Genomic DNA, 26146 nt, shown 5'->3' on the forward strand with positions numbered 1-26146 from the left:
TATATATATATATATATATATATATATAAGTGTTCACTTACTTTTCTATCCCTCAGACAACTTGAGCTATCAGCGACGAGAAGAATACGCAAAGCCCATCCCATCCGATTCATATTAGGACTCGGTGACTGAGCATGATGTTGATGTTTGATTCGGTTTTTGTTGTTTGCAGCATTGGTAAAGATTTAAAACAAATAGAAATATGTATGTAGTAACAAAATTGTTATTTTTTAGTTGAATAAAAAGTAGGGAATTCCTAAATTCAGTCATTCGCAACAGCAACGGGGCGAATTCGGAATTCATTACAATTCATTTTGCAATGTACAGTGAGTCACTTTAAAACTGCGCACCATTGCCATTTTTTTCATATAATTGCTTAAAATTTTGCCTCTTCAAAATCCTAAAAACTCGCTGCTGAGTAAGTGAGAGGGATTAAAGTTGGAAATTTCAGATTGTACCTAAAATATTATAAAATAAATGTACCTAAATGAGACACATTGTAAATAAAAAAGGTTAAAATATTCATTTGTTGTTGTTTTTTTTTTATAAATTTTATTTAAAACATGAATCCAAAAGATGGATTTGCCAAGTGTACTTCTTTATCCAGATTTTTATAAAATAACAGTAAAAGTCTGCTAATTTATCCAATTCCTTTTTATAGGTGCAGCAAGTTAAGAGAAAATAATCAAATTGCCGTAAGTAACTTCGAAGCAATAGCTGTAGTTCTCATCTAAAGAAAATATGAAATGTGAAGACATATGTCATATTTTGACAACAAAATTTGTCGACATATTTTGACACAACTTTCTTTCTTTTATCCCTAACTTTATCGATGATATTTATTATGGGCCCAAAATTTAGAAATAGCCGCTTTACCAGAGCATGTACACGCCTGATGGCCTATTCTGATCTAAATCAATCAAAAGACCATTTTTTTAATTCCCATTTGACAATTTGTTTTAACTCATTTGACCGAAAATGCCATTGAATTTGACTTAGTGAAAGTAAGCGTTAAAATTAATAGAAAAAAAACACGAATTTGAGGATAGCTAAGTAAAGTGTTAATTTTTGGTAGTGGCTGCTCTAAATGCAATGTAAAATGTTTAAGAGAATACATATACATAATATGCCTTTTTTAATTTCTTCCTTTTGACCACTTTTCTTTAGAATTGTTTATTCTTCAAAATGAAGCTTCTCCCGTCCTATAAGTAGTTATATTATCACGGTAGAGGAAAGGGGAAAAAGCGCAAAGATGACCAATGATTGTTGTGCCTAAAATCTAGTGACTGTCACCAAACGTCGGAAGAAAGTATAATTGTACCTACTTTTGCATCTCTGGTAGGTATACCCCAAACCAATCGTCCGAAGGACTCAATGTACGAGGAAAAAAAATCATTGATAAACGAACGAACGAGAAAAAGTTTACCAATATCAGCGAATTCCACGAGTTGTTGCATTTATCGACAAAAACGTGTTTTGGTCGAAAATGGTGGTTCACCTATCTTCGAAAATGCATTATATTCAGTTTTTTTTTATAAAGAACAAGATTCCATCGCGAAATTGTGTTTATATGAAATCTTAAAAAAGATATACTAAACAAGTAATTTTTAAGCACAAAAACAAAAAAACGACTTCAGCTTTCATATAAAAATTTAAGATTATCGTTAATTTCTTCATGATATAATGTTCGGATCCAAACCAAATTAGGCAACACCTTTCCTTTAAAAAAATAATTATAGAAATCGGTTCACGTTGTCCAAAGTTATGCGGTAACATACGTAAAAAAAAAAAATATTCCGACGAATTGATAACCTCGCCTTTTTGTGAAGTCGGTTGAAAAAGCAAAAATAACCACTTATGCTCATATGTATACCCTCATACCTGCGTATATAACGTATACGCCACGTAGCACCATACGCAGTCATCTAACAAGTTTACTCGCACGCCTTAACTTAAAAGCCTTATTATTTAAAAGTGATTAAATATTGGCATTTAAAATGTTTACACCATATTCCTTATGCACATATATGTATGTATATTTCTTTCTCCATGTATATAACAATTTTTGAATGAATTTCGAGTGCAACAATAGAAATTTCAAAAAATGGAATTTTAGTTTCTCACATCATAGAGTCATCTTTTACTCAATGTATTTTTTTTTTTCATTTGGTGAGACACTAGTCTTCATTTTCATCGCTTAAATTTAACATTTTGAAGTGACTTAAGTTATTAAAATTAAAAAAAATCGTAAAATTTCAAAAATTACAAAATAGCTGATATTCTGCATGTTGCCATGTTCTTTTTAATTTCGTGGTGCACTCTTGAAACGTCACAGATATGTTATATTTGAGCCCACGTCCATTGCCTCAACCATGAACATTCTATTTGAAAGCATACCAAAGTTATTAAAAAAAAAAACAATTATAATTTTTTCGAGGGACAATGAAAATATTAGTAATTTCAGTACTTCTTCGCCTTAATAAATGTTTTAAGATAAGTTTAGTTAATTAACGTTTTAATGGCACTAAAAAGGAACAATTCGTGGGATTTGCTCTTATACATAAATCGTTACTTTTATATGTAGACGAAAGCAAATTCAACCTTCTTGGAAGTAACATATATGCACATACGTAAGAATGGCTTGTTGGAAGCCTAATGAAGCGTTGAAGCCGCAGCGCCTAAAACCGACGATAAAGGAGGGAGGCAGCCATGTAATAGTTTGGGGTGAATTTCATCACGGAAAGTAAAAATCTCGTTTTTATCGAGAATATTACGAACGAGGATATTTATTTATTTAATATATTGAGGCAAAATTTGAAACAATCATCTGAGGAAATAGGAATTCTGCTCAGAATGTCCTTGAATGGCTGTTCTGCAATATCCTAAATTGATTTATACTTCTCCGCAATCTACTAGCTTAAACCCCATCGAAAATTTTTGGGACAAGTTGGAAAGGCGGGTTCTACAGAGGCCGATTTCTTTACGAAGAGGGCAAAAAGAAAGGTTTCAGAAAAAATGTGCGAAAATCCGGCAAGACTATCCATAAAATACAATAAATTACACGCCAAAACGTTTAAATAATAGGGTAGGTACTAAATATGAAGTAGTCCCTAATATTGTATGCATTTACATATTTGAAAATATTTGGTATTAAAAACCGAATATTAATGTTTTGTGAAATTCTGGCATTTTCGTTTTTCGTTTCGGCTTCTAGTCATATCATTTTAGCAGTCGTAACTACAGCATCGTAACTAAATATAATGTGAAAAAAGTTAATTTTTTTAATTTTTCTTGATGAAATTTAATATCAAAGACATAATACAAAAAAAAAAAACGAGTAATAAAGTTGCTCACTGTACAAATATTTGTTTTTTTTTTGTGAAAATAATTTCTTAAATCATAGTCCATAATTTGTGTTATCAGCGGTTCTTACCTCGGTAATTGGTAATGCGGGATTCGGATGGTCTGGACTTAATGGGCGTTTAGTTGGCGATGACGCAACTGGTGATACACCGGAACCGAATCCTTAAAAAAATACAAGATAATTTGCGTATGCACATACATAAATAACCCAGAGCCAATAACTATTCAAATTCAATTCAATTACACTAAATTTTCCGATCTGCTTTTGGTTTTTTTTTTCTAAGTGCATTCTTAGCTCGTTAAGGTGGTCTCAAACAGATGCGATACTATCGATGCGATAAGATATCGTATTTGATGCGATAAGATATCGTATTTGATGCGATAACGATAGAAAGCAAAAAGGCCCTCAAACTGGTGCAATACGACACACTGTGGCGCTTCATCTTTCTCACGTCAATCTTCATATTCCGAATACATCAGATGGTAAGAATAATATGGGGTAATAATTGACGAGTTGAATTATTAATTTACAATTTCAGAACTCCACAATGAAAAAGACACTCAAATCGTGCGATCGATATCGTGCTTGCTGAGATACAATTTTTGAAAGCATCGCATCGCACCTGTATACCTACGGTGACCATCCGTCCTGTATTATACGGGACAGTCCTCTTTTTTGACCAATTGTCCTGCTAATTTATTAATTTTATACTGGACGCCAAATGTTCTGTATTTTTTTGATATCCTGCATTTGTCCCGTATTCGGTGTTCGGTATTTCGACGCCTTAACGGTACATTAAAATGGCATGCCATGAACCAGTTTTAAGAGATGTTGGTATATGTATGATCGTAATTTTCTCCATAAACAGTTATTATTTTCTAACCCGAATGACTGTGATTGTAATCGAGGGATACATATAGTGTCCAAAATATAAATTAGGACTCGACATTTTAGCAAGGTTTGGCTATTTGTCTTTAGTGTATTTAATGTTTACTATTTTTTTGTGAAAGTAAAGCTCTTTTCTTAACAAAAGTCATATAAATCCAAATTTCAGACTTTGTGCAAAAAACTCTAAAAACTAATTCTGCAATGTTTCACTAAAATTTTAAACTTTTTAGTTAGAATCTTAAAAAAAAATTTGTCTTGCAGTTTTGTAACTCATTAAAATTTAGTATAATAAAGTACAAGTGGAAAGTGCTGCTCATTTTCTTCTCTTTTAAAAAGTTGTCGAACATACTTTGTATGAAAAAAATTTGTAACACCGTCTAAAAAAAAAGGCCAAAAATTAACGGTAAGTCCTACCGGCTTAAAAATTGCACTTTATTGTACTAAATTTAACGAATCTTTTTAAACAAATTTGGCGCGGTAAAAATCTCGAGAAGAATATCCTACAAATTTTTGATGTTACTATAATACATCTAGGATCATTGAATAAGGCTTTAAGCTGTAGGTTTTTTTTGCAAATAATATGAAAAATTATTTTTTGTCCCGTATTCGGCTCCCATAAATATGGTCACCGTATGTATACCGCATCTGTTTGAGCACTGCTATATACCGCAATGTTTTGTGTTGGTCACATATCGTAAATTTTTGTATGGCACCGGTATTGTCACATCTGTTTGAGGCCACCTTTATATGAACATACATATCGTCGCCTGGGTGAAGTATTGTCGTAAGTTACTTTCGGCAGACTTTGGGAAATCGTGATTGAATTTGTAACGTGATTATAGATTTTCCTTAAGTACCGGCGAACGTTAATGGTGCACGAAATTTTTAAAATATTTAGTTTTCTTTGTTTGCAGTTTACTTATTTTTGAGTTTACGAAGGATTTTCTTCTACGGCAAAATGTGAAGAAAATGTTTACTAAATTATCGGAAACTGAAGAATATATCCAAAAGTAAATAAGGCCATTTGAAAGATCTTATTTTGAAATATTTAACTGTATCTATAACTAAAAATCGTCAAAATGGTTGTTACGATAAACTTATATGAGGCCGTGAGAGCAGAAGAGGCGTAACCCATTTTTTTATTTTTTTTTTGCATTTACCTACTCAAAATATGTAGACTCCAATGCGATAAATTTTAAAACTAAAGTCGCTTATTCGCTTATTTTGAGGTGAAAGACAACATAGCGTACACCAAATTAAGGAATACGCGACCTTTATTTTAAAGCTTACCAATTTGAACCAATTTTAAGAAGTTAATTATGAAAAAAAAAAAAATGTGCTCTCATGGCCTCATATTCAGGCGACGATTTTTATACATAAAACAATTGTTCCTAACAGCGCACCCAAATTTTTGGCTGGCAATCGGACACCCCCGTTTTGCATCCAAATGTATATTTACAGTTCAAAAGCGAACCCAGACTGACGTATTAAATTATCAGAATAGTTTTGAATTAGTTAGCTAAATATGTTTTGAGCTTCCATTACACATACATATATGTACTAACAAAATTTATTATAACTCACCATTCTTCAATTTGCAGCTGGTAATTATATCATTCATTAATTCTTTATTCTTCTGTAAGAAGCAAGAAAAAAACAAAATATTATGTGAGAGTAATATTATGCGAGTTTGTTCATACATATGTATTTCAGTATGTATGTATATACATTAGACTGCATCACCAAAAAAAGTTGCGGTTTTTCCGTCGCCGGGATTACAAAATTTATTATATTCTAAGACGTTCACCAAAATATTTGGGAAAAATATTAAGATTTAAGTGAGCTGGACCGATTTGAAAATACCTCCAAAAATTAAGTTTTTTATGAATAAAAATAGTTTCTTAAAGAACTTTTTGAAAAAAGTTCCCTCAGATGACAAAACAGATTAAGCTTAAAAAATCTGCAAAAAAATATTAAAAATCAAAAAAAAATTTTAAGAAACTATTTTTATTCATAAAAAACTCCATTTTTTGAGGTATTTTGAAATTGGTCCAGCTCACTTAAATCTTAATATTTTTCCGAAATATTTTGGTCGACGTCTTAAAATATAATAGATTTTATAATACCAATGGAAAAATAGTACCGATTTTTTTTTTGTATGGGGAGTGATGCAGTCTAATATACATATATCGAAAATTAGAACTAATTTTAAGACTTGATGAAAGTGCTAAGTTCAGGGTAGTCAATGTGCAAAGAAAGCATACACATTCAATTACGTTCGGACGTTGGTGTGGCAGTGATTTCAAGAAACGAGCGGGTCGTTGCAGCGATAGCCTTGCTTGTGGTGGTACAAGCGATGTAATCAAGGTGTCAGTGTTGAGTGAAGAGATGTTGTTGAGGGAGTTGTTGCAGCCAAACGGAAATTCCTGATTGGAGCTGCGTGCATAACGGAGTAGCACACATGAATTAGCATCGTCGCTGGCGGCGATTTGTGACCACCGTCTCCTTGCTTTGCCTTTTTCACGTATTATAACACCGTTGCCGTTACAGCCAAAGGTGGCGTTGGCGTTCATTCCCTTACACTTTATATTGGAGCGTACTTTTTATTAAACAGAAGCAAAAGATCGTATCAATCAAAGCAAGTATGTATGCACGTATGGAGGTGAATTCTCACGTCTCACTATACTCACTAAAAACTTTTTGTGAATGAACTGCAACGCAACAAACCTTAAAGAAATTGCTAACTGAATTTGTATGCATGTATGTAGATATGTGCGCTTGCATACATACATACATACATTTGCAACACGCTAGCGTTTTTTTGAGCGCGCTCTTACCACGGCAGGAAATGTCATACCTTCAAGTGTATCGGTCATATCAATAGCACGTCATTGAAAAGTGATATGGTTTGTCACCAATGTTTATTTATTTATTTTTTTAAGAATTTTCAATTAAAATACACTGAGCCAAAAGTACAATGGTTTTTTCATGGTTAATACAGCGATTGTAAGGACTATGATCCAAATTGAAAATTTTAAAACCAATGCGTATGCCTGGCTGTAGTTGAACTTGTAGTTGAACCGTCAGAGGCAACGTATTAAAATGATTATACATTTTTTGTATCTCCGAATTATGAAAAAGCATCTGTGAAGTGCAGAACATAAGCGGTTCAAACGAAAAAATCGCCTACCAAAAGTTTGGTTATTGTAAACAAAATTGTGGTTAATATTACCAAATCATGGTTGAAAATACATTGATTCTTTTTCAAGCTTGAAATTGGTAATATTAACCAAAAATCACGTTGACTTCTTTTCAAGTTTAAATTTGGTAATATTAACCAGTTCTTGGTTGATTTTGCTCTCAGTGTACAATTAATTCTCCAACAAAACCCATATAGGCCCAAGTTTAAGGCTTTGTAGAAAACTTAAAAAAAAAATCAACAAATTTTCATCTAAATTTCAAACATTTTTCTCAGGAGTGTTAGAATTTTTTTAAGTATACAGTTTTATAGCCCATTCAATTTTAGTGCAGGTTTCAAGTGGCTAAAAAATATCTTTGATCTTTTAGAATTTTTTCCCCCAAAGATGTTGCAGTTTGGCTATATAAAAATAAATTTTGTTTAGTTATTCGTTATATGAAAATAAATGAGACAAAAAAAAAAATGTAAAAAATCAACGGTAATTTTCAGCTACTTGAAGCATGCACATTATTGCACTAAAATTGAATGCGCTATAAAATTGTATAGTAAAAAAAAAAAATGAAAATTTGTATGAAAGTTTGATGAATTTTTTTAGTTTTCTACAATTTTTAAAACTTGGGTTTTGTTAGATTGGTTATTGAAACTTCTTAAAAATAAATAAGCAAACATTAGTGGCAAACTATATCATTTTGAAATGGGGCGCGCTATTGATATGATCGATACCATGTGAAAGCACATACTAGGGCATTCAATCCCGAAGCATTTTAATAATCCCGGGATTTGTCGGGCTTTTGACTTTATGCATTTTGCACTAAGCGCACAGTTCTTAGCAATCCAAAAAGGAAACCACACAGATTCATTGTCGCCACATTTGGTCTTACGTGGAGCATAGTGCACCTTAGTAAAAGAGTCCGTAATTTAATCAAATTCACTTTCGAGTGCAAATGACTTAAGATCACTTTGAATCTAAATTTTATTGTTCTGTATTTTTCGTATTTCGTGAATTATTTTTTCGTGTTCAACACCACTTTCACTCTGTAAATAAGTCACAGTAAAAATTCGGGGATTTCGGAACATGAACGCCTTAGTAATACATTTTAATAAACCATCTGCCGTTCGGAGACGGCGTAATTTATATATAGTATCTATATTTATTTTAATTGTTTTCACGATTAGCTAATCAGAAAATATAACAAAGGGGAAATGAGGTATGGTGTATGGTAAAAACCTAAAATTACATAAAAATCACCCTAAAAACTGAAATACAATGGCGGAATATACTCGGAGGCTTGCGAAAGGCGAACGGCGAACGGCATTGAAAAAACGCTACGAGCTACGGCGAACGTCACCTTTTCACTATTATAAACAACAAGCAATAATAAAAGTTCCCGAATTGGTTACGGTTCCACATTGCTGATATCTCTTTCTATACGTGTAATATTCTATATCGTCGATGATACTGCAAAACGGTCTATGTCAATTTGTACCTTTGACACTTAAATGGTCTCTTACTTGCACCGGAATGCATCTGCAAATCGTTACACCCTAAGAAACGAATGACAAAACTGTCTACCTTTGGCCGATGAAGATGAACGATTGCCAGAAGCGATCAGATGCAGATAACGGATCAATTAAGCATCAGAGGTGAAAAGTGACATAGAACGTTTTGCAGTATCACCGACGATATACTCCATATGTGTGTACATTTGCTTAGTGGCCTTATCGTTTGTTGTTGAACTCTCCGAAGTTTTGAAGGTAGTTGTCGCAGTTGTTTTTGTTATCAGCCAATTAAGGTAAATATTCATTATGTACATACATATGTTTGTAAGTTTGTAAGTCTGTAATGGAAAAGTAGGCTCAATTATACCCTTTTTAGACCTTTTTTTAAATGGAGGGTACAAATGCAGTATTTTTTAGGTACACTCTAATGTAGCGAAACCAATCTGAAGGACCACAGACCTTGTGTAAATATGTTCTCTCGAATGTGGGACAAAAGTGATTACATATTTGTAAAGCGTGATTTTTGTTCGATGGGAGGGTTTCTGCTCTCGAATTGTTAAAAATGACATCTATTGGTAAGAGTTATTCTTCGTTGCGTCCCAGCCTAACCTTGGTAGTGATGTTTGTGCGGGCGTCAAAATAAACGAAGTCCTTTACAACAACCGAAGTTACGGTTGTCCCTAATAAGCGGGGTCATTTTGTTCAAGGCTACCGCCTGACCAATCTCTTCTTTTGAAATCTGTGTCAGTATGCGTAGGACAGAGGCATCCCGTGTATACAAATGGTTTAGAAACGTACCAAAACGATATTCAGTGATGCATGAGAAAAAATTGCTTTTTTAAATTTTTTCCTTAAGTGACTCGAAGGGCCTTTTTCAAATTTAAACATAGCTTAAAGTTGTGATCTACGTACAATTATTTTTTCGAATTAGGTACAATTTACAATTTCCATTTTCCATCCCTGATGTACATAGTATATAGCAGGGGTGGGCAAGGCCGAGGCCGAAAAGGGCCACATGTAAATTCTAAATGCTACAAAGAGCCACAAGAAAAAAACAAAAAAAAAACTAAAATTTTATTTTTAAATACATATATTATTAGAAATAAAAACATTAAAACATTATCATTCTAATGTACCTAAGAGAGATATTAAAGAGAATTCAAAAGAGTATTTGGCCAAATTATCAAAATCTAGTTTTACGTGGGTTAAAGCCGTTCGTAGCAGTTCTGTTAAATGTTGGTTAGTCAATTGGTACGTTCCTTTAAAATCTCCAGTTAAAAATGTCCAACAGCAAAGTTCCGGCGAAATCTCATCTGTTCTGTTCTAAGAGAAAAATATCCAAAATAGTACGCGAACAGAAAATTTGCAGAAACTTGCAAGTTAGAAATTTTGTTTACATACAAAGGTATAAAATCAGAAACATAAGGAAACAAATCCCGAAGTCTTATCCAGACATAGTTCACTGTCTAAACGAATGATTACTTACTTCTTGCTAGTTTAATTACTCGAATCTTACTATTTCAACTTCCAAATCATCAAATTCAATTAAGGGATTTGCGTAAATTCCAACCAGCTGTTTTTGATCAGCTGTTCTCTTGTTGGCAAACATTTTTCCAGCAGAAACTAGCAGCTTTCCCTCAAAATGAAATGTCATTTTGCCCTCTCAATTTCCCTACTTTGCAAGTTTTTTTCGTACGCGAACACAAAAAGCTGATAGTTTTTATAACTTTCAATAATTTTCAGGTACGCGAATGCAACTAATTGTGAACGGTATTTTGACTTTACCGATTTCATTGCACAGCACAAATACTCACAGTTATACGTTGTAGCAAAAAATTGAAAATATATGGCACGCAGCTGTTTTCAACAGCGGATATTTTAAATCGGGTACTTGTTCCACTTGTCCAACACTAAACACTATATGATTAAAAGAAAAGCTGGCAGCCCTCCGCAAGGTCGCAGAAAGTCTGTTCGAAAAATGTCTTTATATAGAAGGTACAGCGGTACACTGTCAACACAAAAAAAAAATTTGGCCAAACTCAACGAGATTTTTTAGCAACTGCAAATTTGCACTTTATTATACTAAAATTTAATTTTTTTTTAGAGATTCTAATAAAATGAAAATGTTTGAAACTTAGGTGAAACTTTGTCGATTTTTTTTTTTCACAAAGTTTGAGACTCGGATTTATATGGTGTTAATATACCTTAAACAAAAAAATAGTTAAAACTTGTCAAACTGTCGCGACCCTATTATTTTGTCCGACACTATAAATACTTATTATAAATTCGTTTCGTAATACATAAAAAAAATATATAAATAATAGACTGTCCAAAAACTGAGTTCTACAAAATGGGTTTAAAATGTACTAAATTTTCGTCCAAATTCTACCACACAGAATTTTTTTTTAGTCCGATCACTACTCATATATTCCGTGTTTGTTTCTTGTATCCAACATAAAGAAAGTCAGAAGCGTAATTGTAATTACATTCAGTATTGCCGCGGCGCTCAGAAGAAATGTATCACCAAAATTCCCTACAATGGATCAAAAGTATCATTAAAAAAAATTGTTTAAGTATCAAAGTATCAATCTTCAATAAAACTTCTAATTCTTAAATTAAAATGAATGCATCTGTAAATGTTTCTATCGTCATAAACTAGTTAATGGCAAAACCTTTTACCCTTGGTTGATGAAGTTGAATTAATAAGCCACTCGTCTATGTACAAGTAAGCTGTCATTTGAACACAGGAGATGTGAAGTGACTTATGTCAATTCCAAAATAAACGATTCAAATAGTAACAAAAAAACATATGCAACTTCAACTGCATTTCCACTGCCGAGTAGAAGATCGACATATCTCGGCAGCCAGTTCAAAAACGCCCATCTCAAAAAACTAAACTTTTCAAGAACGCCACATTTCAGAATCGTATTGAAAAACACCCTATCTCAGAAATTGGTCTCACTTCAAAATGTATTGAAAATGTGCTGATATACGGCGTTTTTGAAACGAATTCTGAAATAGGGCGTTCTGGAGAAGTTTTTTGAGATAGGGCGTTTTCGAATTGGCTGCCGAGATAGGTCCGTCTTCTACTCAGCTGTCGATTTCTGCTTGGATCAAAAAATTTAAAACCAACGGTTCGTCTCTACGGGAAGACATTGGGTTATTGAATAGATTAATGTAATTTATCTCAAATGGAGAATAACGAATATTTAAACGAATTAAAACGTTCAGCGCAGATCTCCAATATTTGAGAATATCAAGCAACACTTGAATGTCCATTGTAATTTTGCAATCCTTGAAATAAACTGATTAAAAAATAAATTTAAACTGTACTAAATTTTTGTTGTTTTGCGAGCATATTTGCAAGGATATTTACCAATGTTTTAGTGTTTATCACACAGTGGAAGGTTGGTGGACCATTATAAGGCTGACCTTAAAGGGCTGCCAAGCTTTCCTGTAGCAACCTTTGACCTCAGCATTACCGCTTTCATTGGGAAGATATTTATCATTTTCTTTGTTATGGTGTGTGTAAGGTACACCTCCTTTATGGCTAGAACCTCTGTCTGATAGACGCTTCAGTGGTACTAGATAAATTCTATAGAAACCAGTTTTGCTACAATGTTCTGTCTCAATAAATATATAAACACAGACCATGTGGCACGCCCTTGAGTTCACTTAGAAACTTTTATTATACTTAGAACTTTTATAGACTTACATGACCTAAGACTAGAGGTCGACGTATCGAAAAGGATTAGTGTCACAGCTCTATCCGACCTATGTATGAGGAGAGTTGTGCTTCAACAAATTGAACTCTTTTTAACCTCCTCCACCCCTTTCTCCCTTGATAGCCCTAAGCTAACTTGTAACAAGTGGTTTATGTTTTTCAAAAAGAAGCTCTCAAAATTAGGCTGAATTTCTTTAAAAAATCGAAAACGCAACAAAGGGAATCTACCTGTAATGCATACGCCACGGAGCTCAATACTTCCTTATAGGGTGTTCCATCTAGAACTTTTTTTTTCAATTTTAAATAATACTTAAATCATAACTCGATGCCGGAATTTTTATTTTTATTACCCGAAAGAATAATCTCTGACATTTACTTTGGCAATTTTACTACGCTGTAGGCCGTCCATTCGGAAGGTTCAATTTTCAATTTCTCTTTCCAGCATTGCTACCGGTATCTCGTAAACTATGCGAGTAAGTTGGTTTCCAAGTCTTAAATCGTAGCTTACTTACCGACGAAGGCTTTTTATTTCACATAACCTCAAAGAAAATAATCCCGAGGTGTGAGATCTTTGGTATTGGTAACAGTGGTCGCGGAAATCGATGATGGGCAGAAAAAAGTGCAAAAACTTTTCTCACAGAACTCTGATTTTCATATAACAGCTGAATAATTTGGAGGCATTGTTGGGGCGTGAGCCCTTCCATGATGAATTGTCAAACAAATCTGCATAAAAATAAGATGACAGTATGACACTAGTCACGCGTTATATTTGAAAATAAAAGCGTAAAAAGTTACAGATGCATCACCACAATGCATAGGCCCACAATAATAACACTGGATCACAAATTTTAATTTGTTTTTTGTTCTCCAGACGCCACTATCCAATTGCTATGTAGAACTGTTCGGTGATTCCGAAAATCGAGTTAATTTTTTTTTTCTATGGATACGTTTTCGAGATATTTGCAATTTACCGTTATTCAGCTTAAAGCAAAAACTGGTTACTTTCAATCACGTATTTATATCTTACGAACCAATTTCGATTTTCGGAATCACCGCGCAATTTTACATAGGAATTGGATTCGGGCGTCTGAAGAACAATTTTGCTGTAAACCAGTGTAATAGATTGGCGCGTACAGAATACATTAGTCTTTGGCAGAGCATCCCATCCTATTTGTGGCAGGCTCATTGATGTTGACCTAAAGTTTACGCCGACTCCGAACGGCGATTGTATTTTTATGAGAAGCTGTTTTTCATGGCTGAATAAACTCAGAGGTTTGCCATTGCCTGTGGAGGGGCGACCGTTGTTAAAAAAAATGTTTGTGTTTTTTTATACCCGAGCGCACTTGTGCACAAGGGTATTATAACTTTGTTCACATAACGGTTGTTTGTAACAGGCAAAACGAATCGAGATAGATATAGACAAATGTATACATAAATGATCAGAATGAAAAGAGAAATCGATTAAGCGGTGACTGTCTGTCCGTCCGTCCGTCTGTGCACACGATAACTCGAGTAAAAATTGAGATATCTTAACGAAACTTGGTACGTGGACTTCTTTTGGGCATGGGACGGATGGTATTGAAAATGGGCGAAATCGGATAATAACCACGCCTACCTCCCATATAACGGTAATTTTCATAAATACGAAAACTGCGATATTTTAGTAACTACTGAAGATAATTCACTCAAAATTGATACTTACAATGATTTTTAGACGAAAGATAAGAATATTGGAAATTTTTTGAAAATGGGCGTAGCCACGCCCACTTATGGTTTCATGTGTATAACTTGGTAACCTCTGCACCTATTTCTTCCAAACTTGGCACAGTGTTGGTCCTGGTACAGCATACCAAATGGCCGAAAATTTTTAAAATCGGACAGTAACCACGCCCACATCCCATATAACGGTAATTTAGAAAAATACGAAATCCTCGATAAATCAGTAAATATTAAAGCTAATTTTTTCAAAATTGATGGTTGCAACAATTCTTAACAAAGAAATACGCTTATGGTAAAATTTAAAAAAATGGGCGTGGCACCGCCCACTTATGATCACATATAGGTATCTCGGTAACCGTTGTACCAATTTGTACCAAACTCAGTACGGTTATTGTGCTTGCCACATAAAAGCATACCGCTGAAAATTGTTGAAATCGGACTAAAATTACGGCCGCTTTTCATATAACGGTAAATTTCAGAAATGCTTGAAATTCCAATATGTCGAAATTTAAGGACGCTAATTTACTTAAAATTTATACACCCCGTCTTATCATGTAGCGGTAGCTTTTGGAAAGGTGGAAAACATATATTTAATACTTGCGCCGGGTATTTAATGTTCGGCTCCGCCCGAACTTAGACTTTCTTACTTGTTTTTTTTTTGATGTTGGTCGGAAACGGGGCTCGAACTCGTGCCTTGCGGAATGGTAGAGCCCACTGCTAATCACTACACTACAGCGGCCGCATGTACACACATACATATGTATAAATATTCATAGTAATTATGTATGTGTGTAGCTTAGGGTTGTTCTATATCGAAAAAAAGTATACCACTATTTTTTTATTTTGAAATCAAAAAATATTTAGAGGTCGCTCAAAGTTTTCAATGTATTTTTATATGGAAAAAAAAACAACTTTTCGTGTAAATGTTGAGGAATTCGTGAAAATCAATATTTTTCGATCGGAAAACTCTGCTTATCTTCAGAAGACTTTCAATAATAATACCCAATGGTTTATTTAACGATGTTTTAATACCAACGATTTTTTATTGGCTCCCATTGAATTTTTCAGGGTTTTTGTGGGTTTTTGGCGGACCTAAAAATTATAGTTGCGATGAAAAAATGGTTAAATAAACAATTAAGTATTTTTATTGGGCATCTGCTGCAGAGAAACCGAGTTATCCGATAGAAAAATATTAATTTTTAAGAATTCTATACCATTTCTACGAAAAGTTGTTTTTCCCCATACAAAATACATGGAAAACTTTGGGCGCTTTGAGCGACCTCTAAATATTTTGCGATTTTAAAATAAAAAATAGGGGCATATTTTTTTCGGTATAGAACACTCCTAGAGGGTGAGAGCATAAAAATTCCGACTTTACTTTTTCACGTGTATTTTTGGACCACCCTAGTGTAGACACATACACCTTTGTAGGTACATATCGTCGGTTAAGGTACAAAACCGCTTATCAAGAAAATGCGCAACCTCGTATGAAAGTGGCCCAAATTATATAGGAGAGGCTAAAGTTTGTCTTATTTGAAAACAGTTCTTTCTTTTATCCCAAATTATCTCTTCTCCCTATATCTAAGTATCGAGATTTTAGTATGAATGGACAAGGGCTTGATGCCAGCAGCTTCCGGTGAGCAAATCCAATTTTCGGCACAAATTTCAGTTACGAAGTTTTGCAGAACCGGTTTGTACTTTAAACGCCGATATGTACATCTCCATTTTTATATTTTTTTACCGCCGATGAATAGAAGATTGGTTTGTTTGTGCACGAGTGCAAATCCGGTCTGCGTTAATTATGTTAACGGAGTGGAGCGTCAGACAGAGCAGACAATGGGCGGTTGGGAAACACTCGATTGATTGAAATACGAATTCACGCGAAAATGCATTTACGCTGAGGGCATCAAAGTGATTTCAATTACAGTGAAATTCGCTTTACAGTGCAGAAAGTAGGAATAGGAAATTGGAAAAAAAGGAATGTACATGCAACACAGAAACATACAGTGACTCACACAAGTGTTCACGTGTTTTGATTTTTAAATATTCACAACATTTTTCAAGTAATTTTTATAAAAATATTGTCCAAGCCAAAACCATTAAACCAAGAGTTTCAAGCTTTATACAAAATTTAGGAAAATTCATCAAATTTTCATCAAAATTTCGAGCTTTTTAATCTGCATATCTACAATATTTTTGTATGCAGTTTTATAGTCCATATATAATTTTAGTCTCAAGCGTCTAAAAAATCGCTTTGAATTTTAATATTTTTTTTTGCTGACGGATTTTTGCACTTTGTTCCATATGAGCATGCATTTCGTATAAAATAAAATGCGGGCGACCGTTCGCAACAAAATTTATAAAAATCAACGCCAGTTTTTGTAAATTGCACTTGAAAAAATTATTAAAAATCAATGCAATTTTTTAGCCGCTTGACACTTGCACTTCAGTTATGGGCTTTAAACCTGCATGCTAAAAAAATGTGGTACAGACTCAGATTAAAAAGCTCAAAATTTTGATGAATTTTCCTAAATTTTGTATAAATCTTGAAAAAAAAAATAACACGTGAATACTTGTGCGAGTCACTGTATGTATGTTTACATGTTCTTCAAAAAACGTTTGATCAAATGAAAAGAGACCAATTAAAAGACCGACAACCACTTAAGCCCGGTAGATAAAAAAATACACTTCAGTAGTTAAAATTGTAATGGAAACCGAGGAATTTTCTGAAATTGTTGAGTAAAATACAGATTTAAATGTAGTTATAAGACTATTGGGTGGTTCACAAGGTGTCGTACTTGTCGTATTGTTGTATGTTGTAAAGTTTTTAACGGCTAAATAAACGTTTAGAGGACTTGAAATCAACGCCAACTATTTTTTATTTGTGTGAAATTTTATAATAAAACTTTTATGTTAGCTTGCGAATTCCTTAAATATAGTTTTAGCCGTTTAAAGTTTATGACATACAACAGTACGACAGTATACAACACCTTGTGAACTCCCTATATGATTATATGTGCATACGTCGACTAATTAACTTAGTGACATTTTGACCAGTTTTTAACAATTTTTCTTTTGTTTGCTTATCTAATGTTCATTATTATTTTTTTCTTATAAAAGTATAGCTCATTATAAAAAGCCAACAACTGCACATTTCAAACAACTTTACACCAAAACTTTAAAATTTTTAATTTTTTAAGTTTCAAGTGGCTAAGAACATGCGTTGATTGTTAATAATTACCACGCTTTTATCAACTTACTTTCTTGTTTGTCCAGATACCTTTGCTATAATAAAAGTTTCTATAAAACCTAGTCTAGACATCAACCTCGTCGGTAGATATCATATCAAAGAACAAACAATTAGCAACACTCGCTAGAAGAATATACATATTTAACAACGCCTAAAAATATGCACTACGCTAAAGCGGATCCGAAGATAGTTAAAAATACGTCTGCCATATTGGATACGCCATTTTAAAATTTGAAAATCGGACTTAAGATTCGTAATCAGCGATCCCAAAGACATTATAATATGTCATGACTACGGTGACCATATTAACCAACGTAAAATAAAGGAAATTTTTTTTCGAAATACAACTCGTATGATAAAAGTACCTTGCCCATTTCGTAATTTAAATCAAATATTTACCAGTTCATTATATTATTTAATTGTACAAGTTCCCCTGCTGTAGCGAAAAATTAAGCCAAATCCGGTTCAAGGACTTCGCCATCCTTTGCTACCAAAATGCGTTTACCATAATTCATACTGCACGACGAAGATAGCACACAGTGGTTCAACATTGGAATTCAATGCACATAATCCACCGGCGCCTTCATTTATCAACCAATTTTTTACTAAAACCAAAAAAAAATATTTATTTAGGTGAACATTTTATTATAACATTTCAACATTTGTTTGTGTATTTCTTTTGTTTTGGGAGAACCATACAATTGTTTTCAACTAGTTTTTGTTACGTAACATCTATTAACTGGAACAGGAGAATACATTTTCTTCAAAATTGCTACTTTTTCGGCATTTTGAACTAAAAAATGTAATATAATCAAATTAAAATTCAGAAATCAGGCTCAATTGGTCTCTTGCAAATATTGTAAGCTTTAATAAAAAAAAAATTAAAAATTAATCAAATTAAGTGGAAAATTAAGTGAATGAATGCCAGTTTTGAGCCACTGTGCAGCAGGGTGTTTATTGTTCTCTTTCAGTGGAACTGGAAATTCAGCGTGCAACACGATCCTGGGCACAACTTTCCCTGTGCTTTATAGATTAAACAAAGATTATCGAAAACAAATTGGCGAAAGTTTTCATTATATTTTATAAGGAAAATTCTGAGCCGGTTTAAAGCACAGTTTAAGAAATAAATGACAAAAGGTGTCCTTTATATTGAAAAAAAAATATACATAAAGGATAGGGGGTTAAAATAAAGGACGGATGGTCACCGTACCCAACAGTTTTGCAAAGTAATGACCCAATTTTGAATTTTAGATTCTACCACTTTGCAATCGAAAGGGTATATATAAGCTTACGAGTATTTTGACTTACTATATATCGCTCGGCGAAATTCGTTGGAAGAAAGTTCGCTTCCAAAATTAAAACACACTGCAGTGTATCGATGGCTGAGTGGAAGATCGACCTATCTCGGCAGCCAGTTCGAAAACGCTCTATCTCAAAAAACTTTTCAAGAACGCCCTATTTCAGAATTTAATTGGAAAACACCCTATCTCAAAATTCGGTTCAAAAACGCCCTATCTCACTTCAAAATGTATTGAAAATATGCTGATATAGGGCGTTTTTGAATCGGCAGCTGAGATAGGGTGTTTTCCAATTAAATTCTGAAATAGGGCGTTCTTGAAAAGGTTTTGAGATAGAGCGTTTTCGAGCTGGCTGTCGAGATAGGTCGATCTTCCACTCAGCTATCGATATGAGATTGCCCATAACCAAAGCCACGACGAATTTCGTCTGACGAAATTCGGCAAGAATAGATTTATTTTTAATTTTGCCGCTGCCGCCGGTCACAAAATCAGCTCTCAGTGGAAAAGTAGCTTTGTTTCCCCATTTTTCTAGCAGATAATTATCTACAAGACTCAGAATAGCAAAATTTGGTGATACATCTCTTCGATTTTGTATTTTTAAATTTTTTGTTTGTCATTCATTTGATGCGAATTTCATTTCTGTTCTATTTTACTGGGCGAAATGCTGCGGCGAATATCACCCGGCGGCATCGCTCCGACCGACGGAATTCGCACAGTGATTTGGTTCTGTTTATACTTTTAGTTGCTTAGAATTTTGGATAGAGCTCTGGGCTGGTTGATGTGAAACGTCCCATTTATGTTGATACATATATACAGGAATTGCTCGTTTAAAGTAATGAGATTATAAGACTATTATATAAATACATATGTACATATTTAATTTATTCATAAATTTTAGTAAATTACTGCCATTTTATAACATCACTTCAGTAAAATACATTGGGCAATTTATTGCCCTAAGTGAGTAATTTTTCTAAACTATTTATTTTGAAAGTGGCATAAGTCACTTTACCGTAATGAAAGTGGTGGTTTTTGCACGACTATACGAAATTACTTATACTGCAAAAAATATAGGTATCCTACAATAACAAATACAAGTAAATCGTTTCGAAGGTTGGCATCAATATTTTTAAAAGTACTAAAACGCAAACCCTTATGCTGGATTTCCACTAGGCATTAAATGGCAAAAATGACGAATGACAAAGTCGGGCATTAAAAAATAATCGTGTCATTACATTCAAAAATAATCATTAAGTTCATTTCCACATGGCATTTTTTTAAATGATATAAATTTTTTGTCATTTCAATGCCTAGTGGAAATTCGGCATTACATATATCGATTTGAAAACAAAGGCACTTATGCCACTTTCAAAATAAACGGCTCATATGTACGTACATACATACATCATTAAAACTGGCATTTGGGAATCTTCACAAAATGCCAGTAGAATAAAATGTGATATTTATTTCACTTACCTCCCAGATGAGACGAAAATCCTGTTGCTCTACGCGAAGCAGTTCGCAGGTGGTTTTTGTGACGACAGTGCTGTCCCGGGGAAGATCATGCAATATGGATTCACCGAATGTAGCGCCCACCCCGAGGTTGCACAATGTTACAGGCGCCTATAAGGAAACAAATAAATTATTGCACATTAAATAAAATGTAAAAAATTAACTCACTGATCTTCCTAATGCATAAATTAAAATGATGCATTTAAATTTAAGATTTTTTTTTTAAATTCGGGAGCAGAATAGAATCTTTCTAAACAGTAAAAATTCTTTTAAATTAAGGTCCTTTGTGTTAATTATTATTTGCAAGGACAATAGGGAGGATACTCTGACTTAAGAAAATATTTTTATTACGACTGAAATATACCCGTATATATTACAAAAGTTAACTTGTTTGTACTATTTTGTTAGTATAGAAAGGCCCTAACTACTTTCAATATTTGTTTTTTTTTCAAAAGCCGGATTACTCACATATCGTCGTTTAAAGTACAAAACCTGCTGCCAAAAATTGGATTTGCTCACCGAAGCTTTTTCGCCTAATTGCACATCAAAAATTGTGCAATCTTTTCATCGCTGGGGTGCAATTTTGTTTTCTTTTACATTTGACATTTCTCCTCTTCTTCCCAAAAATAATCGATAAAACTCAGTTGGACACCGCAAAGTTGTCGGTTTAATCTGAGATTATTTTGTAATTACAGATTAACGAGAGATTTTACATGGCTTATCTAATTACAGATTAGGAAGTTAAGCTCGAAAATGAGGATAATCTACTTGTATAAGTTACGTTGCGTTAATTCTTACGCACATATACATATGTACGTATGTACATATATACAAGTGAACTAAGTCCCAGCATAATGATGTCACTCCAAATATAGAAAATTAAGAAATCATTACCAGTCTACGTTGGACTTTTTCCTTTTATGTTTCTAATGTTAAATTCATATGTAATTTTCCCACGTTTTTGTCTAAAAGATAAGCGGCGATCTATATACATCAGGGTGGTCCTTAAATGTAGGAAGCAAGTTTGTACATCAGATTTCCTACGCCTCAACCCCTACGTCGATGCTACTGTAGTCGAAGATATCACATATGGGCATTCCCATGGTGGCGCACGTGACAGTCGTACGATTTCAATGTGATACAAAAAAGGAATACCATTTGTTTTCTTTAACTTTTTTGGGCCATTGTATAGCACGTAATTAGCTCTATATTTAACCGAAAAATTAAATCAATCGAACTGCTTGGTCCTGAAATAGAAGCATTTAAAGAGAGGTTCGTTCGCAAAACTCTGCGAATTGTGGATGGCTATTTTGATGAAACTTATTTTGATATGATTTGGAGCAATTCTAGTTGTTTTTAGAGTTTTTTGAATTAATGCAAATTGTTTCAATTCTCTTTTACAACCCCAAGTGTGAAACGTGACGTGACGTGGCGTGACGTGACATAAATTTCCATCGTTATATTTTTGTTAATATTGCTTTTAAATGAATTTTCAACGCAAATAAAACATGTATTTTATGTAGAATATACTTTATATTTTGACTTCAGCGCCAATTCAGGGTCAATTTATTGGAAATCTATGATTTATTATGTTTCAACCACATTCGCCAAATTCGAACCAAATCGGACCATAAATACCGTTTTTCGAAATATCTCGACCTTGGCACCACCTAGGAACACCATTTTATGCAAACATGATTCTACTTACATAGCCAGTATATATTTTAAAAAGCAGACAAATCGGCCCGTAAATACGTTAGATATAAAACTTTTATTTTTTTGTTGTCGTGGTGGACCTTCCGGTGGAAACACCCATATACATTTTGGTCCCGCTTGAAGTCGGTTAAGGCGTGTCGCACAGGGGTCAGATTATGAACACGTCATAACTGACTCCAATTGGGACCAAAACTTACATGTATATGTGATATCTTCGACTATGGTAGTATCGATTTTGGGTATAGAGGAATTGGTACTTTGTCCCCTATCCGACACACCTCAACCGTCTCTAATCGGAACCAAAATGTATTTGTGTTATCTGTGACCGTGGTATTACCGATTGTGGAAGTGAGACTGTATAAACGCGTTCATTTGATTTTTTGAAGGACCACCCTAACGTACATGCATACATAAGTACATACGATTTTCACATGAAAAGGTAGACGAATAAGTTTTGTTGAACTCTTATTATACACTCCCCTTTTGTTATGAAGTTCGTGAATATACTTAGAACCAGTGTTGCCACGGACAAATTTTTTTCCTAATAAAAGCAACTAAACCTACTAAAATTTGTTTGGTTTTTTTTTAATTTGTTTCAATGTCAAGTCAGCCCTTTCGTTGCCATCAAACCATTTATGTTCCGTATCCCAACACAGCGTTATGCTAAAAGATCATCTAAGGCATTTAATGCTGCCTGACTATCCAACGTAATATTAATTGTTTGCTCTTCTACGAAGACATTCGGGAACACAGACTTCAATTGCGAAGACTTGCGCCTAAAATATCGTTGGGTATGTGCCCATGGGCAGACTTTCTTGGAATCTTGGTCCAAGTATGCCTGCCACAGTACTCCCGCCGTCCATCTTCAATTTATCGGATTGTGACCTTTCGTCAATCATAGTTATTATCGCTTCAAAGCGGTCCCTTTCCAGAATTCTGACCTTGTGGGGGTTGCAGAAGGATAACTCGGGATCATCCAGGAACGACTTGAGAACCCACCTTTTCATGCTGAACGTATTGGGCAGACGAGGGGCACTCTAGCAGGCCTCTTTTTCTATCAGAATAGACAAAGGAGGAGTGCCTGTAATGACACCAAGGTGCGCATCAAGTTGACTTTCCTTTTTTTGGTAAATGGGACAATGGTGGACTTAAGTGGATTTATTGACAAGCCCTTTTCAAGGTTGCTAAAATGTTTGCAGATACATATTTTCTATTTTTCACAAATAACTATTTTTGTCGCGAAACCTACCAAAATCCAATCTAGGCTACCAACCTACCAAAATGGAAATAAACTTGCCAATTTTGGCAACACTACTGCTTAGAACTCAGCTTCACTACTTCTTTCGTTCAGTTCGTTGGCTTTTGTTGATGCAAACGCTTTTCCCTAGAATTGATTGATTAAAGTTTCATATTTAAAGACGCTAATTTACTCAAAATTGATACCAACAACAATCTCTTGAAAAGAAGTAACATTATTTGGAATTTCGGAAAATGGGCGTGATACCGCCCACATAAGACTATATAAGTTTATCTCATAATGTCTAACTGAACGTTCTATCGAATATGTTTTAAATAGGGGTAAAACCACCCCTGCTTACCACGTAGTGGTGGTAGTTGTCGGAAAGGCGCCGGCTATTTAATGTTCGGCTCCGCCCGAACTTAGACTTTTTTACTTGTTTTCCGTTGCAATTAAATACATATGAGTGATTTGAAATAAAAGAGTCTATTATTTATTAACACGTTTGTCGCCGCAATGCGTTTATATGAAGCACACGTAATATTTGGTTTAGCAGCGAATCGCTTTTACAGCTGTCGACTGGGTAACTGAAAAAACCGCAGTTGAAACCAGCTTGCCTGCGTAGCCGTTGGCAGACATCAAAATTCATGAAGCTCTGCGTTCCAGTTGACAGCGACAGTGTTGACAATGGTGGCGAAACCACAGCCAAAGTTGCATGTGAAATGACCGATTTTACAACACCAAACACACGGAATACATACTACATACTTCTTTTGTGAGAACTTTAAAATTGTGCATGAATTTGAAAAGAGTGTCACACGTGCACACCATTCATGCATTCATCCATCGTGGAAACCATTACAGTATCGTTCGCCCTTTCGCATGCTTGCACGCTTGATTTGACATCTGATGGGCCACACAGTTCAGCTTCCACTTGCTCGAGAGTCAAGAAGCAATGGCGTGCATTGTGTGTGTGTGTGTTGCGTATGCACCGGAGTGTACTCAATTGAGTTTCAATATTTCAATATAATCCAACGTCAGTTACCGCGTGTGCTATTTCATTCCATTGCAACAACGTCTTACTGGGTTCACTGACGTTAGTATGGCATTAATCGCGATCCCCAAAGTGCAACATTGTATTCACAAAAACACATATTTACAAGCGTTCGCAGCACCACTGCCGTGTGGGCAGCCAAGCGTCACTCGATGCCGTGCCCAGCAGCCTCACGCTGACCACGGCCGTCAGCATGCAAATGCGCAAAGCATCCGAAGCCAACATTGCTGTCGCGGTTACGCATACATGCTTGGGAAATCACCTGGAGCGGCGGAGGCCATTTGCAGAGTTGATTTCATTAAGTCTGCTTTCATAACTAGAAATTCTTCCAGCGATGTAGCACAAATAATGTCAATATGAATTTTCGCAATCGCATCTGCTTAGTACATATATTTGTATGGATGATGAGGGCCTCTGCGAGCTGTAACGACCAAATTTCATCTTTCATCGCACATCGTTGAGCAACATCATCAATAGCAACAGTTCCATGAACCAACAAACCAGCCATCCAAAACAGCAACTCCATCGCCAAGAGCATGATAGACATCGTTATTGCTACTGCCTTCATAACGAACGTTGGTGGCTATCGCTTTCGTTTCTCCAACTGACTAGCTATGCAAAACCGCCTATTGAATTTCAAATGCTGTTACGAAAACTGCAATGGGTTGTAATGGATCTAAGTAATGTCGTGGCAGTCTTGCGGAGTGGAAGTCTGCCAAGGAGAAAACTGTGCCATAACTTTGGCACAGCAGGGTCTTGCATTGGCTACGGACGCGTTTCGCGTTCGATGACTGCCATTGCAGTTTTGCGTTGAGTTTAGCACTATCTGTCCAACTGTTTGGAGTCAATGAAACTGAATATGTTGTATATAAGTAGTACGTAATATGAACATTTGTATGGTTCTATTCATGGCGGAATTATATCAGAAGCAGTTCGAAAGATTTGACTCTGCCTTATTGGAAGTGTGTGACTCTTAGGCACAGTGCACATTAGAGCGATATGATATTCGATACGATACCCGATACGATATGACAGCGACATCGACATGCGCGCAGTGCACATTAGAGCGATACGACATGCGATACCAATCGATATTATGTCGTCGCAGCGTCGCTGTCGTGCAAGTGTGCCCGTTTTTCGTCGCTTCTTATCAATTCCCACGTACTCAGCATGTCGATGTCGCATTCGTATCGTATCGCTTATCCTATCGCGTCGCTCTAATGTGCACCGTGCCTTAGATTTTTTCAGCGGGGTAAAGAGCAGAATAAGACAAATTTTAACCTTTTCGACTATGAAAGGGGCAACAATTTGATTTTTTATTGTAATATATACAATATTAAAAATTACTTTTGAAAAATTGCAACTATGAAAAATTATTTAAAGATGTAAATTAACTCATTTCAAGCATATGTAACTAATTTCCTTATCCAAATCAGTCGTGAGTTAAACAATTTTGGGAATTACGTTTGTATTTAGTATTGAAAAACAAACAGTGCCGAACAGTGCACAGTGAATAGTTAACAATGGCGAGGGTTTATTCTAAAAAATGTTGCCTTTTCATTGCCCTCTTCTTAGGATTTGTAGGGGGCACTAAGAGGGCAGCATTTTTCGGTAGAAAAGATGTACCTTTTCTTGGGCAAAACCTCGACGCGGATCACTACCTTGTTGCAGCTAAGATACGAACA

At 34.7% G+C, this 26146-nt stretch overlaps 1 protein-coding gene across 1 annotated transcript in view; it reads right to left on the reverse strand.

Annotated features, from left to right (window-relative positions):
* Positions 1-26146, reverse strand: part of LOC118743519 (rap guanine nucleotide exchange factor 4) — a 95784-nt gene that overhangs the window by 39518 nt on the left and 30120 nt on the right. The window contains 4 exon segments of the mRNA XM_036476253.1: positions 42-128; positions 3434-3525; positions 5837-5888; positions 20419-20565. Of these exon segments, the coding sequence (XP_036332146.1) occupies positions 42-128; positions 3434-3525; positions 5837-5888; positions 20419-20565 (378 nt within the window).

Source organism: Rhagoletis pomonella, unplaced genomic scaffold (assembly GCF_013731165.1).
Source record: "Rhagoletis pomonella isolate Grant_MI unplaced genomic scaffold, Rhpom_1.0 Rhpom_scaffold_00007, whole genome shotgun sequence".
NCBI lineage: Eukaryota > Metazoa > Arthropoda > Insecta > Diptera > Tephritidae > Rhagoletis > Rhagoletis pomonella.